This window comes from Protomyctophum parallelum, assembly GCF_964188405.1.
Source record: "Protomyctophum parallelum genome assembly, chromosome: 15".
NCBI classification, from domain to species: domain Eukaryota; kingdom Metazoa; phylum Chordata; class Actinopteri; order Myctophiformes; family Myctophidae; genus Protomyctophum; species Protomyctophum parallelum.
Window position 1 is genome coordinate 41,428,951 of NC_139710.1, and position 17,500 is coordinate 41,446,450.

At 41.3% G+C, this 17,500-nt stretch overlaps 2 protein-coding genes across 5 annotated transcripts in view; one reads left to right on the forward strand and one right to left on the reverse strand.

Annotated features, from left to right (window-relative positions):
• The window catches only part of mylkb (myosin light chain kinase b), a 243,182-nt gene that overhangs the window by 107,580 nt on the left and 118,102 nt on the right, over nucleotides 1–17,500 (forward strand). The gene's annotated exons all lie outside the window — the stretch shown is intronic.
• The window catches only part of prkag3b (protein kinase, AMP-activated, gamma 3b non-catalytic subunit), a 44,292-nt gene that overhangs the window by 14,338 nt on the left and 12,454 nt on the right, over nucleotides 1–17,500 (reverse strand). For all 4 annotated transcript variants that reach the window (XR_014570374.1, XR_014570375.1, XR_014570376.1 and 1 more), the window contains 6 exons: nucleotides 11,093–11,138; nucleotides 4,831–4,885; nucleotides 3,556–3,682; nucleotides 2,299–2,464; nucleotides 1,530–1,567; nucleotides 194–340 (listed from right to left, as the gene is read on the reverse strand). Coding sequence is in view for 1 of the 4 variants with exons in the window: in XM_083784175.1 (XP_083640301.1) it covers nucleotides 194–340; nucleotides 1,530–1,567; nucleotides 2,299–2,464; nucleotides 3,556–3,682; nucleotides 4,831–4,885; nucleotides 11,093–11,138 (579 nt within the window). In the remaining 3 variants the exon portion in view is untranslated. The remainder of the gene's footprint in view (nucleotides 1–193; nucleotides 341–1,529; nucleotides 1,568–2,298; nucleotides 2,465–3,555; nucleotides 3,683–4,830; nucleotides 4,886–11,092; nucleotides 11,139–17,500) is intronic.

The window sequence follows — 17,500 nt, forward strand, 5'->3', positions numbered from 1 at the left end:
ATCTTATGACATTTAGTCGACTAAAACTAGACTAACACTAAGACATTTCCAGGTGACTAAAATGTGACTAAAACTAAATGAAGTTTCAGTCCAAAGACTATGACTAAACTAAAATAGAAATTTGCTGCCAAAAACAACACTAGTGTGTGTGCGTGCCCGCGTGTGCGCGCGCGCGTGCGTGCGTCGCGCGGACCTCGGCCTCTGCGATGCGGTCGATGACGGTCTCCAGGGTCTCGTGAGGGAAGCACTTCAACACTCCCTCCATGCAGCACGACCTCATCCCCATCGCCTCGCGCATCGTCATGTCCAGCTGGTTGTAGTTCTTCTGAGCAGCCAGGTTCTGTGGAGGGAGACACACAGTAACACAGTGGCATGTGGGTGTTGTAGTTCTTCTAGTGGGAGACACACAGTAACACAGTGGCATGTGGGTAGTGTAGTTCTTCTAGTGGGAGACACACAGTAACACAGTGGCATGTGGGTATTGTAGTTCTTTTAGTGGGAGACACACAGTAACACAGTGACATGTGGGTATTGTAGTTCTTCTAGTGGGAGACACACAGTAACACAGTGGCATGTGGGCAGTGTAGTTCTTCTGAGCAGCCAGGTCCTATGGAGGGAGACACACAGTAACACAGTGGCATGTGGGTAGTGTAGTTCTTCTAGTGGGAGACACACAGTAACACAGTGGCATGTGGGTAGTGTAGTTCTTCTAGTGGGAGACACACAGTAACACAGTGGCATGTGGGTAGTGTAGTTCTTCTAGTGGGAGACACACAGTAACACAGTGGCATGTGGGTATTGTAGTTCTTCTAGTGGGAGACACACAGTAACACAGTGGCATGTGGGCAGTGTAGTTCTTCTGAGCAGCCAGATTCTATGGAGGGAGACACAGTAACACAGTGGCATGTGGGTATTGTAGTTCTTCTAGTGGGAGAGACACAGTAACACAGTGGCATGTGGGTATTGTAGTTCTTCTAGTGGGAGACACACAGTAACACAGTGGCATGTGGGTGTTGTAGTTCTTCTGAGCAGTTGTAGTTATTCCAGGGGACACACACACACACACACACACACACGGAAAGAGTGCAACAAATATATACATCCCATGCCTTCGGCCGGGTGGAGACAATACAATTTTTTTAAATTTCTTATATAATTTTTATCCCATGATTTTGTAACACATTTTTCACCCCTGTGTCAATCATCTAATGTGTTCCTGGGCTCTACACACCCTCCGCCAACCTGGGGAGAGCAACGGACTTGAACTCATGCTTCCTTCATACTTGAGTGTCCAAGTCGCTCCTTTGCACCTGACAGGGGGGAGTTTCCCTGGTTGGACGTAGCATGTGGAAGGAACACGTTATTCCAACCAGTTCCTTTCCCCTCCATCAGGCGCCCCGGCAGGCCAGGGGGAGGCAGTTTAGAGACCAGGATTACTGCATGTTTTTGTGAGGGTACCTACCCTAGGGGACACGGGGAGAACATGCAAACTCCAAACAGACAATACAAAATGATCACAATATACTTACAATGACATCAAACCTGGAGTACAGCGCCACCACCTTGCCTGGAGGACCAAGAGAAAGATACAGTAATTATAGTGTCTGTCTGTCTGTCTGTCTGTCTGTCTGTCTGTCTGTCTGTCTGTCTGTCTGTCTGTCTGTCTGTCTGTCTGTCTGTCTGTCTGTCTGTCTGTCTGTCTGTCTGTGTGTCTGACTTTTATAAATGTTGAACCAATGAGAAGCACCATGTGACTTTATTGAACCAATTAAAAGCGGGGCTGGAGGGCACCCACTGACGTTATGAGAACCTTCCGTGCCTGATCCAGTATAAGTGATTTTACACTTGGTTGGCATGCTGAAAATAGCCGATCTACAAGCTCACAACGCGACGCGCTGCGACGCGTTGTGAGCTTGTAGATCGGCTATTTTCAGCGAGTGTAAAATCAGTCATAATAGGACGGCACATCAAGGCCCGCCGAAATACATTTCAGTCAACTGTAGGATTTAGTCGACTAAAACTAGACTAAAGACTAAAACATTCCAGGTGACTAAAATGTGACTAAAACTAAAAATGAAGTTTCAGTCCCAAAGACTGTGACTATATAGGTAAAAACTACTGCTGCCAAAATCCACAATCCGGTCGCCGCGATGGTCAGATTGATGTCGGTCAGACGGACGGTCGCCGCGATGGTCAGATTGATGTCGGTCAGACGGTCGCCCACCGCCTGGCCGGTCGGTAATACCTTGTTGGCTGATGACGGGCAGCGTCGCCCCGCCCCCTGGCCGGTCGGTATACCTTGTTGGCTGATGACGGGCAGCGCCGATACCCTCCGCTCCACGAACACACTGAGCGCCTCGTAGACGGTGGCCGAGTCCTGCACCGTGGCGATGTGGCGGAAGGTCCCGATGCCCACCTCGCTCATCTTCCTCTGGAGGAACCGGGGCTTGGGAATCAGGGAGCCCTGCATGGGGAGGGTGGAAAACCTGGAGTTAGGACTACTGGAGCCCTGCATGTGGAGGGTGGAAAACCTGGAGTTAGGAGTCATGGGGAGGATGGAAAACATGGAGTTAGGACTACTGGAGCCCTGCATGGGAGGGTGGAAAACCTGGAGTTAGGACTACTGGAGCCCTCCATGGGAGGACGGAAAACCTGGAGTTAGGACTACTGGAGCCCTGGGGAGGATGGAAAACCTGGAGTTAGGACTAATGGAGCCCGGGGGAGGGTGTAAAACATGCAGTTAGGACTACTGGAGCCCTGGGGAGGGTGGAAAACCTGGAGTTAGGACTACTGGAGCCCTGCATGGGAGGGTGGAAAACCTGGAGTTAGGACTACTGGAGCCCTGCATGGGCCGCCGTAGTCTGAAAACCCACCTCTTCAGACTCCATCATGGCCATAGCACTTACCCCACCCCCTTAGATAGCACTGTAGACTTAGATAGCATTTGATACAGACTTATAGCATGTTATGTAGACAGCACTATAATTGCATTGTATGTAGTCATAGCACGTCATAGTACATATGTATAGCATAGTATAGTATATATGTATAGTTTATATGTATAGTTTCATTATATAGATATTCCACTGTTACTTTCTTAGCTTACGCATGTTTCATGATAAATGCTTTTTATGTGATGTATTCCCATTCTTTTTTGTTCTTGCTTAATGTAAGTCGCTCTGGATTAAGAGCGTCTGCTAAATGCCTAAATTGTAAATTGCATGGGGAGGACGGAAAACCTGGAGTTAGGAGTCATGGAGCCCTGGGGAGACATGGCTAAAGCATCTCTGGGGGTCCCCACCCCAGACCAAAACGTTGAGAAGCCCGGCTCTGTTCAGTCGACGAAACCCTAAAACTACAGAAACCTTTCAGATGACTGTATGGGATGTGACTAAAACTAAAGAGAATTTCATTCAAGAGACTATGACTAAAACGACATTTCGCTGTCAGGACCAAAGCCGTGCGGAGGAGGTTTTATACCAAAGGTTAAAGTTAAGGTTAAAAGGAGGTTTTATCGTGAGGAGGAGGAGGAGGAGGAGGAGGTTTTATACTCACGAAGATGTGCAGGAACTTTAGAATGCGCTTGTGAGTGAGGATGTGCAGCACGTTGCCAGACTCTGGGTCGATAACAGGCAACCTGTGGATCTTGTTCTTCAGCAGCGAATAGATGGCTTCAAATAGACTGGGGGGGGGGGGGGGGGGGGAGGATGGGGGGGAGGGGGGGGGGAGACACAATAGATTGAGTCGACTAAAATCGTATGATATCAGGGACGTGCACACAGATAGACATCAAAGAGGGCTTCAGCCCCCTGCCCTTTTACCCGTCTGTAAAACAACAGACCCAAATGCAGCGTTTACTACATGGCGGAAGAAATGCAAATGCCCCTCCTCTCCTGTCCGAGCGTTCAGGAGAACTGCGTTTATTTCCAAAGTCTCCTGAACTTTGAACGCATACATTTTATGTTGAACCAATGTGTTTAGAAATGTCCATGTCGTGACGTAACCCAGAAAATAACTGACCTACAAGCTCACATAGCTGACCTACAAGCTCACATAGCTGACCTACGAGCTCACATAGCTGACCTACGAGCTCACATAGCTGACCTACAAGCTCACATAGCTGACCTACAAGCTCACATAGCTGACCTACAAGCTCACATAGCTGACCTACGAGCTCACATAGCTGACCTACAAGCTCACATAGCTGACCTACAAGCTCACATAGCTGACCTACGAGCTCACATAGCTGACCTACAAGCCCACATAGCTGACCTACAAGCTCACATAGCTGACCTACAAGCTCACATAGCTGACCTACGAGCTCACATAGCTGACCTACAAGCTCACATAGCTGACCTACAAGCCCACATAGCTGATCTACAAGCTCACATAGCTGACCTACAAGCTCACATAGCTGACCTACAAGCTCACATAGCTGACCTACAAGCTCACATAGCTGACCTACAAGCTCACATAGCTGACCTACGAGCTCACATAGCTGACCTACGAGCTCACATAGCTGACCTACAAGCTCACATAGCTGACCTACAAGCTCACATAGCTGACCTACAAGCTCACATAGCTGACCTACAAGCTCACATAGCTGACCTACAAGCTCACATAGCTGACCTACAAGCTCACATAGCTGACCTACAAGCTCACATAGCTGACCTACAAGCTCACATAGCTGACCTAAAAGCTCACATAGCTGACCTAAAAGCTCACATAGCTGACCTAAAAGCTCACATAGCTGACCTACGAGCTCGTAGATCTGCTATTTTCGCTCTGTTTTTGACCCAAAGTGCAGCCCCTGCCTCTCTGGCGTCTCACCTGGATTCAGGAGTGATGCTAATCAGAGCGTTGACAGAATACTGCAGATAGATCTCTGAAACACAACATTATAACATTATAACATTATAACAGATAGATCTCTGAAACACAACATTATAACATTATAATATTATAACATATAACATTATAACATAACATTATAACATTATAACATATAACATTATAACATATAACATTATAACATATAACATTATAACATTATAACATATAACATTATAACATATAACATTATAACATTATAACATATAACATTATAATATATAACATTATAACATTATAACATTATAACATATAACATTATAACATTATAACATTATAACATATAGCATTATAACATATAACATTATAACATTATAACATTAGAACATTATAACATATAACATATAACATATAACATTATAACATTATAACATAATAATAATAATAATAATAATAAAACTTTATTTGTATAGCACCTTTCATGACATCAAATGCAGCTCAAAGTGCTTTACAGAACAATGGAGAATAAAATAAAAGCAAAGCATAAAAGAAAAGCAAGGCAACGACATTAAAAAACAAGCAGTGATGGAATACAGTGAGGACATGAATAACAAAAAATATAAGATCACTTAAAGGCAATGTTGTAGAAGTGGGTCTTGAGCTGAGCTTTAAAAATGTCTACAGAGGCTGCCTGACGAAGGTACAGAGGGAGCTTGTTCCATGCCGACGGCCCGTAGAAGCAAAAAGCTGCTTCCCCGTATTTTTTAGTTGCCATTTTTTTAGGCAAAGCGAGCAGGCCAGCAGTGGAAGACCTTAGCGGGCGGTTTGGGACATATTTAGGCAAGCAGTCATGTAGGTAGGAAGGTGCGAGACCATTGAGGGCTTTATAGACAAGTAAAATAATTTTAAAATCAATCCTAAAAACAACCGGAAGCCAGTGCAGTGATGCCAAAACTGGAGTAATATGTTCTCTCATCTTAGTTCTAGTTAAAACTCTGGCTGCTGCATTTTGGACAAGTTGTAATCTGTCAGTTGTTTTCTTAGGCAGTCCTGAAAAAAGTGCATTGCAGTAATCAAGCCGAGAGAAAACAAAGGCATGGATTAGCGTTTTTGCATCGTCCAAGGACAAATAGGCTCTGATTCGTGCAATATTTCTAAGGTGAAAAAAGGCAATCTTGGTAACATGATTAATGTGTGAATTAAAATTCAATTCGGAATCAATAATAACCCCCAGGTTCTTTACTGTACTGTTACTGTCTACAGTCAGGTTGCCAAGTCTGCTTAATATTGATTCTTTCTGCTCACTAGAGCCGATTATGAGAACTTCTGTCTTGTCCTCATTTAGCTTGAGAAAGTTCTCACTCATCCAACATTTGATGCTAGACAGACAGGTAAGCAGCGGGTCTAAAGCACAGGGATCATCTGGAGCCACAGATAGATATAATTGGGTATCATCAGCATAGAAATGAAAATTGACTCCGTGATTGGCAATGAGTTCGCCCAGTGGCAGTATGTACAAGGAGAAAAGCAGAGGGCCAAGAATCGAGCCCTGTGGAATACCAGAACTGATGTCGTGTTTGTCTGAGTCAAACTCGGCTAGATTGACAAAGTAACTTCTGTTTGATAGGTAGGAGGAAAACCAGGACAGGGCCGTACCAGACAGGCCTATCCAGTGCTCCAGACGCTGTATTAAAATTGAGTGATCAATCGTGTCAAATGCAGCCGTTAAATCTAGAAGTAAGAGAACGGATACATGTTTCTTGTCAGCAGACACCCTCAGATCATTCATTACTTTTACAAGTGCTGTTTCTGTGCTGTGGCCTTTCCTACAGCCAGATTGGAATTTGTTGTGCACATTATTGTTCTGTAGAAACACATCCAATTGATGAAAGATACATTTTTCTAAAACCTTGCCCAGAAAGGGTAGATTTGAAATGGGTCGATAGTTACCCAAAACAGAGGGATCAAGATTGTGTTTCTTGAGAAGGGGCTTAACTACAGCAGTCTTCAGTGAGTCTGGGAAGACGCCTGATTGTAGAGAGCTGTTTACAATTTTTAGGATATCTCCAATCACACTGTCTAAGACTTCTTTGAGAAAGTTGGTGGGAATTGTATCTAATGAACAGGACGATGATGTCATCTGTGATATAGTTTTGCGGAGTTCGTCTTCCTCAATTTCGCAGAACGATGATAGGCTCCCCCTGGAGAGATCTACCCTGGGACCATTTGCTGCTGTTTGACGGTTTGCGCTAGCAGCAGCACCATTCATAATATCAGCTCTAATGTTTGAAATTTTGTTGTCAAAAAAGCATGCAAAATCATTACACTTAGCTTTAGAGGCCGGGAATGACTGCTTGTAGGACTGGGGGGGGTTTAAAAGTCGATCAATGGTAGAGAATAGGACTCTAGCATTTTTCTTGTTCTCGTTAATAATGCCAGAGAAATATGCCTGCCTTGCTAGACGCAAGGCTTTGTTATAGGCGACTGTTGACTTTTTAAGAATCTCTAGGTGGATGGTGAGTTTGTTTTTTCTCCAAGCTCGCTCAGCTCTTCGACATTCTTGCTTCAGTGAGCGTGAAAGCTCATTTATCCAGGGTGTTACTCTGGTATTATGTTTCTTTTTTGTTTTCAAAGGAGCCACTATATCAAGAGCTGACTCTAGTTTAAGATTAAAAATGTGAACCATATCATTCACTGGGGGAGTATCGGGCAATGGGGGACCCAGGTGACGAGAGAACTCGTCGGCAGCAGAAGAGCTAAAAAAACGCTTTTTTATGGTATATTCAGTGATGTTTTTCTCTAGATCAGAGACAGTCATATTAAAATATAGCATTATAACATTATAACATATAACATATAACATTATAACATATAACATATAACATATAACATATAACATATAACATATAACATTATAACATTATAACATTATAACATATAACATATAACATTATAACATATAACATTATAACATATAACATATAACATATAACATATAACATATAACATATAACATTATAACATTATAACATATAACATATAACATTATAACATATAACATTATAACATATAACATTATAACATATAACATTATAACATTATAACATTATAACATATAACATTATAACATTATAACATTATAACATATAACATTATAACATTATAACATTATAACATTATAACATATAACATTATAACAGTATAACATTATAACATATAACATTATAACAGTATAACATTATAACATATAACATTATAACATATAACATTATAACATATAACATTATAACATTATAACATTATAACATTATAACATATAACATATAACATTATAACATAACGTTATAACATTATAACATATAACATATAACATTATAACATTATAACATTATAACATTATAACATATAACATTATAACATATAACATTATAACATTATAACATTATAACATTATAACATTATAACATATAACATATAACATATAACATTATAACATATAACATTATAACATATACCATTATAACATAACATTATAACATATAACATTATAACATATAACATTATAACATTATAACATTATAACATTATAACATATAACATTATAACATTATAACATTATAACATTATAACATATAACATTATAACAGTATAACATTATAACATTATAACATATAACATTATAACATATAACATTATAACATATAACATTATAACATTATAACATTATAACATATAACATTATAACATATAACATTATAACATATAACATTATAACATTATAACATTATAACATATAACATATAACATATAACATTATAACATTATAACATTATAACATATAACATTATAACATTATAACATTATAACATTATAACATTATAACATTATAACATATAACATTATAACATATAACATTATAACATTATAACATTATAACATATAACATATAACATATAACATTATAACATTATAACATTATAACATATAACATTATAACATATAACATTATAACATTATAACATATAACATTATAACATTATAACATTATAACATATAACATTATAACATATAACATGATAACATATAACATATAACATATAACATTATAACATTATAACATATAACATTATAACATTATAAGATATAACATTATAACATTATAACATATAACATTATAACATTATAACATTATAACATATAACATTATAACATATAACATGATAACATATAACATATAACATATAACATTATAACATTATAACATATAACATTATAACATTATAACATTATAACATTATAACATATAACATTATAACAGTATAACATTATAACATTATAACATATAACATTATAACATATAACATTATAACATTATAACATTATAACATTATAACATATAACATATAACATTATAACATTATAACATATAACATTATAACATATAACATTATAACATTATAACATATAACATTATAACATTATAACATTATAACATAACATTATAACATAACATTATAACATTATAACATTATAACATATAACATTATAACATTATAACATATAACATTATAACATTATAACATTATAACATTATAACATTATAACATTATAACATTATAACATATAACATTATAACATATAACATATAACATTATAACATTATAACATTATAACATATAACATTATAACATAACATTATAACATATAACATTATAACATTATAACATATAACATATAACATTATAACATATAACATGATAACATTATAACATTATAACATATAACATTATAACATTATAACATTATAACATTATAACATTATAACAGATAGATCTCTGAAACAAACAATGACTTAAATGTCAGTCCAACATCATAAATAAAATAAAAAATAAAACCCACATTAACACCCTGAGTTCTCCGACCCTATCAATTACAATTTACAATTTACAATTTAGGCATTTATCAGACCCTCTTAATCCAGAGCGACTTACATTAAGCAAGAACAAACAAGCATGGGAATACATCACATAAAAAGCATTTATCATGAACCATGCGTAAGCTAAGAACGTAACAGTGGAATATCTATATAATGAAACTATACATATAAACTATACATATATACTATAATATGCATATATGTATGACGTGCTATGGCTACATACAATGCAATTATAGTGCTGTCTACATAACATGCTATAAGTCTGTATCAAGCGATTAGTAACGCCGAGGCTGGGAGCGTCTGTCGCTCCACAGGCTGGGAGCGTCTGTCGCCGCAACATTCGACGTTATTTTCCGGTGGGACCTCAGCGAAAATGTCTCTCCCCCCCCCCCCCCCCCCATTTTAGCCGACGAGATCTTAAAACGTGAATAACTCTTTGATCTAAATCGTTCCGTCCAATTTCTAATAAAAGATCCTGTGTTAGACGGACCCACCGTGGTACCGTCGCTAGTCGCGATAGAATTAATCACACCTCCCGTTGTTGTCGATCGCATCGAGAGTGTTTTGGCTACATCTAGCAGCTACAGCCACAACCGGGATAACTTCCGGGCCGTCGCTAAATGTGCTCCGCTGCTAAGAATCGCTGGGCGCTACGATGTAATGGTTTAATATAACCCCCGGGCGTTAGAAATTTAAAACTGTACTTAAGTAATTAGTTACTTTGCACCACCTCGGATATATGTGAAAAATATTGAAATGTAATTGATCAGGAATCATGGACAACGATACATCTATCTACACTGCATGGGCCCCCTAGAGTTCTGGAACATGAACTACAAGTGTTTAAATAAGTTCAGTTAGATAACGCACGAATAGATGGAACAAATATTATTATAGAATGAGAATATGTGTACAAATAATATTGTATCTTGGCGTTGGGCTCTGCTACACTTTTCTCCCTGATTCATGGGAAGACATGTAACAGTACTGACCTGTACTACTACTGACCAGTACTGACCAGTACTGACCTGTACTGACCAGTACTGACCTGTACTGACCAGTACTGACCTGTACTGACCTGTATTGACCTGTACTGACCATGATGAATTGAACAATGTGGACCCTGTTGTAAACAAGTGTAATGCTTAATTGGGTCGTCTGACCAGTACTGACCAGTACTGACCTGTACTGACCAGTACTGACCAGTAACCCAGTATACTGACCAGTACTGACCAGTAATGACCAGTACTGACCAGTAACCCAGTATACTGACCAGTACTGACCAGTAATGACCAGTACTGACCAGTAACCCAGTATACTGACCTCTCCATGTCTCGATCTTATGTTGTTCCAACTCATATATCTGAACCTGAACACCCACACACACGCATGCACGCACACACACACACGCACTCACGCACAGTCGCACACACGCACACACACACACACACACACACACACACACACACACACACACACACACACACACACACACACATGCACGCACCCACGCACGCACGCACACACACAAAGGAGATGCATACAAGGACACAATTATTATATTAGGTTACATTCACAAAGTAATGTTGTTGAACTAATTAACCAGTCTGTTAATTAACCCTCTAACTAACCCTCTAATTAACCATTCTGTGTTGAACCCTCTAATTAACCCTTAACTAACCCTCTAATTAACCCTCTAATGAACCATTCTGTGTTGAACCCTCTAATTAACCCTCTAACTAACCCTCTAATTAACCCTCTAACTAACCCTCTAATTAACCCTCTAATTAACCCTCTAATTAACCATTCTGTGTTGAACCTTATAATTAACCATTCTGTGTTGAACCCTCTAATTAACCATTCTGTGTTGAACCCTCTAACTAACCATTCTGTTAATGAACCCTCTAATTAACCATTCTGTGTTGAACCCTCTAATGAACCCTCTAATTAACCATTCTGTGTTGAACCCTCTAATGAACCCTCTAATGAACCATTCTGTGTTGAACCCTCTAATGAACCCTCTAATGAACCATTCTGTGTTGAACCCTCTAATGAACCCTCTAATGAACCATTCTGTTAATTAACCCTCTAATTAACCCTCTAATTAACCATTCTGTGTTGAACCCTCTAATGAACCATTCTGTGTTGAACCCTCTAATAAACCCTCTAATTAACCATTCTGTGTTGAACCCTCTAATACAGGGGTTCCCAACCTTTTTTGGACCAGGTACCCCTTTTGGGGTAGATATTTTTCCAGGTACCCCGTCATCCTCGCAACACAGATAACAATATATTTACAACCACAAGCAGTGTTTCCTGCAGGAAAAAGCTTTGGCATGGTGCTGGGCGCAGGCCGCAGGGGGGCCTTCTTGCGTCGAACATTTTGATTAATTAATTAATTTGATTCAATAATTAATGAATAAGATTAATAAATTAAGATTGATTTGTATTATTGCTCTTGTATTGCTATTGGAGACACTGGGGGGACACTGGGCAGGCACTGGGCAGGCACTGGGCAGGCACTGGGGAGACACTCGGGAGGCACTCAGGGAGGCACTGGGGAGGCACTCGGGGGGGACACTGGGGAGGCACTCAGGGGGACACTGGGGAGGCACTGAGTGGACACTGGGGAGGCACTGGGAAGGCACTGAGGGGACACTGGGGAGGCACTGGGAAGGCACTGAGGGGACACTGGGGAGGCACTGGGAAGGCACTGGGGAGGCACTGGGGAGACACTGGGGAGACACTGGGGAGCATGGGGAGGCACTCAGGGGGACACTGGGTAGGCACTGGGGAGGCACTCGGCTGGTCACTGGGGAGGCACTCAGGGGGACACTGGGGAGGCACTGGGAAGGCACTGGGGAGACACTGGGGAGGCACTGGGGAGACACTGGGGAGACACTGGGGAGACACTGGGGAGCATGAGGAGGCACTCAGGGGGACACTGGGGAGCATGGGGAGGCACTCAGGGGGACACTGGGGAGGCACTGAGGGGACACTGGGGAGACACTGGGGAGGCACTGGGGAGACACTGGGGAGGCACTGGGGAGGCACTGGGGAGACACTGGGGAGGCACTCAGGGGGACACTGGGGAGGCACTGGGGGGACACTGGGGAGGCACTCAGGGGGACACTGGGGAGGCACTGGGGAGGCACTGGGGAAGCACTGAGGGGACACTGCAGGAGGCACTGGGAAGGCACTGGGGAGGCACTGGGGAGAAACTGCAGCCACTGGGGAGACATTGGGGAGCCACTGGGCAGACACTGGGGAGGCACTGGGCAGACACTGCAGGGAAGACACTGGGGTGGCACTTGGGGAGGCACTGGGGAGGTACTGGACATTTCATATCACACACACACACACCATGATTCACAAGCCCCCTCAAAACAGATAACAATATATTTACAACCACAAGCAGTGTTTCCTGCAGGAAAAAGCTTTGGCATGGTGCTGGGCGCAGGCCGCAGGGGGGCCTTCTTGCGTCGAACATTTTGATTAATTAATTAATTTGATTCAATAATTAATGAATAAGATTAATAAATTAAGATTGATTTGTATTATTGCTCTTGTATTGCTATTGGAGACACTGGGGGGACACTGGGCAGGCACTGGGCAGGCACTGGGCAGGCACTGGGGAGACACTCGGGAGGCACTCAGGGAGGCACTGGGGAGGCACTCGGGGGGGACACTGGGGAGGCACTCAGGGGGACACTGGGGAGGCACTGAGTGGACACTGGGGAGGCACTGGGAAGGCACTGAGGGGACACTGGGGAGGCACTGGGAAGGCACTGAGGGGACACTGGGGAGGCACTGGGAAGGCACTGGGGAGGCACTGGGGAGACACTGGGGAGACACTGGGGAGCATGGGGAGGCACTCAGGGGGACACTGGGTAGGCACTGGGGAGGCACTCGGCTGGTCACTGGGGAGGCACTCAGGGGGACACTGGGGAGGCACTGGGAAGGCACTGGGGAGACACTGGGGAGGCACTGGGGAGACACTGGGGAGACACTGGGGAGCATGAGGAGGCACTCAGGGGGACACTGGGGAGCATGGGGAGGCACTCAGGGGGACACTGGGGAGGCACTGAGGGGACACTGGGGAGACACTGGGGAGGCACTGGGGAGACACTGGGGAGGCACTCAGGGGGACACTGGGGAGGCACTGGGGGGACACTCTGGAGGCACTCAGGGGGACACTGGGGAGGCACTGGGGAGGCACTGGGGAAGCACTGAGGGGACACTGCAGGAGGCACTGGGAAGGCACTGGGGAGGCACTGGGGAGAAACTGCAGCCACTGGGGAGACATTGGGGAGCCACTGGGCAGACACTGGGGAGGCACTGGGCAGACACTGCAGGGAAGACACTGGGGTGGCACTTGGGGAGGCACTGGGGAGGTACTGGACATTTCATATCACACACACACACCATGATTCACAAGCCCCCTCAGAAAAAAAAAAAAGAAATGTTTTATTTATTTTTTTTGAGGGCCCTTGGGTACCCCCTGGCTATGCGTCGCGTACCCCTAGGGGTCCGCGGACCCCACGTTGGGAACCGCTGCTCTAATAAACCCTCTAATGAACCATTCTGTTAATTAACCCTCTAATTAACCATTCTGTGTTGAACCCTCTAATTAACCCTCTAATGAACCCTCTAATGAACCCTCTAATGAACCATTCTGTTAATTAACCCTCTAATTAACCATTCTGTGTTGAACCCTCTAATTAACCCTCTAATGAACCTTCTAACTAACCATTCTGTTAATGAACCCTCTAATTAACCATTCTGTGTTGAACCCTCTAATTAACCAGTCTGTTAATTAACCCTCTAATTAACACTCTAATTAACCAGTCTGTTAATGAACCCTCTAATTAACCATTCTGTGTTGAACCCTCTAATTAACCATTCTGTGTTGAACCCTCTAATTAACCATTCTGTGTTGAACCCTCTAATGAACCCTCTAATTAACCATTCTGTGTTGAACCCTCTAATTAACCCTCTAATTAATTATTCTGTGTTGAACCCTCTAATTAACCCTCTAACTAACCCTCTAATTAACCCTCTAATGAACCCTCTAATGAACCATTCTGTGTTGAACCCTCTAATTAACCCTCTAACTAACCCTCTAATTAACCCTCTAATGAACCCTCTAATTAACCATTCTGTGTTGAACCTTCTAATTAACCATTCTGTTTTGAACCCTCTAATTAACCATTCTGTGTTGAACCCTCTAACTAACCATTCTGTTAATGAACCCTCTAATTAATCATTCTGTGTTGAACCCTCTAATGAACCCTCTAACTAACCATTCTGTGTTGAACCCTCTAATTAACCATTCTGTGTTGAACCCTCTAATTAACCATTCTGTGTTGAACCCTCTAATGAACCCTCTAATTAACCATTCTGTGTTGAACCCTCTAATTAACCCTCTAATTAATTATTCTGTGTTGAACCCTCTAATTAACCCTCTAACTAACCCTCTAATTAACCCTCTAATGAACCCTCTAATGAACCCTCTAATGAACCATTCTGTTAATTAACCCTCTAATTAACCATTCTGTGTTGAACCCTCTAATTAACCCTCTAATGAACCTTCTAACTAACCATTCTGTTAATGAACCCTCTAATTAACCATTCTGTGTTGAACCCTCTAATTAACCAGTCTGTTAATTAACCCTCTAATTAACACTCTAATTAACCAGTCTGTTAATGAACCCTCTAATTAACCATTCTGTGTTGAACCCTCTAATTAACCATTCTGTGTTGAACCCTCTAATTAACCATTCTGTGTTGAACCCTCTAATGAACCCTCTAATTAACCATTCTGTGTTGAACCCTCTAATTAACCCTCTAATTAATTATTATGTGTTGAACCCTCTAATTAACCCTCTAACTAACCCTCTAATTAACCCTCTAATGAACCCTCTAATGAACCATTCTGTGTTGAACCCTCTAATTAACCCTCTAACTAACCCTCTAATTAACCCTCTAATGAACCCTCTAATTAACCATTCTGTGTTGAACCTTCTAATTAACCATTCTGTTTTGAACCCTCTAATTAACCATTCTGTGTTGAACCCTCTAACTAACCATTCTGTTAATGAACCCTCTAATTAATCATTCTGTGTTGAACCCTCTAATGAACCCTCTAACTAACCATTCTGTGTTGAACCCTCTAATTAACCATTCTGTGTTGAACCCTCTAATTAACCATTCTATGGTGTGTTGAACCCTCTAATGAACCCTCTAATTAACCATTCTGTGTTGAAACCTCTAATTAACCCTCTAATTAATTATTCTGTGTTGAACCCTCTAATTAACCCTCTAACTAACCCTCTAATTAACCCTCTAATGAACCCTCTAATTAACCGTTCTGTGTTGAACCTTCTAATTAACCATTGTGTTTTGAACCCTCTAATTAACCATTCTGTGTTGAACCCTCTAACTAACCATTCTGTTAATGAACCCTCTAATTAACCATTCTGTGTTGAACCCTCTAATGAACCCTCTAACTAACCATTCTGTGTTGAACCCTCTAATTAACCCTCTAATGAACCATTCTGTGTTGAACCCTCTAATTAACCCTCTAATGAACCATTCTGTGTTGAACCCTCTAATTAACCCTCTAATGAACCATTCTGTGTTGAACCGGGGTGGCGGTGGGTCAGGGGTAGAGTGCCTGGATGGTAACCGTAAGGTTGCCAGTTCGAACCCGGGCTCCCCCAGAGTTACTGTCGAAGTGTCCTTGAGCAAGACACTGAACCCCTAATTGCTCCCGATGTGCTAGTTGGTGCCTTGCATGGTTTCCGCTGCCATCGGTGTATGAATGTGTGTGTGAATGGGTGAATGTAATGCACAATCTCTGTAAAGCGCCTTGGATAAAGGCGCTATATAAATGCACCATTTACCATTTACCATTTAACCCTCTAATGAACCCTCTAATGAACCCTGTAATTAACCATTCTGTGTTGAACCCTCTAATGAACCATTCTGTTAATTAACCCTCTAATTAACCATTCTGTGTTGAACCCTCTAATTAACCATTCTGTGTTGAACCCTCCAATTAACCCTCTAATTAACCCTCTAATGAACCCTCTAACTAACCATTCTGTTAATGAACCCTCTAATTAACCATTCTGTGTTGAACCCTTTAATTAACCAGTCTGTTAATTAACCCTCTAATTAACCCTCTAATTAACCAGTCTGTTAATGAACCCTCTAATTAACCATTCTGTGTTGAACCCTCTAATTAACCATTCTGTGTTGAACCCTCTAATTAACCATTCTGTGTTGAACCCTCTAATTAACCCTCTAATTAACCATTATTAGTTGAACCCTCTAATTAACCCTCTAATTAACCATTCTGTGTTGAACCCTCTAATGAACCATTCTGTGTTGAACCCTCTAATTAACCCTCTAATTAACCATTCTGTGTTGAACCCTCTAATTAACCCTCTAATTAACCATTCTGTGTTGAACCCTCTAATGAACCCTCTAATTAACCATTCTGTGTTGAACCCTCTAATTAACCATTCTGTGTTGAACCCTCTAATTAACCCTCTAAGTAACCCTCTAATGAACCCTCTAACTAACCATTCTGTTAATGAACCCTCTAATTAACCATTCTGTGTTGAACCCTCTAATTAACCAGTCTGTTAATTAACCTTCTAATTAACCCTCTAATTAACCAGTCTGTTAATGAACCCTCTAATTAACCATTCTGTGTTGAACCCT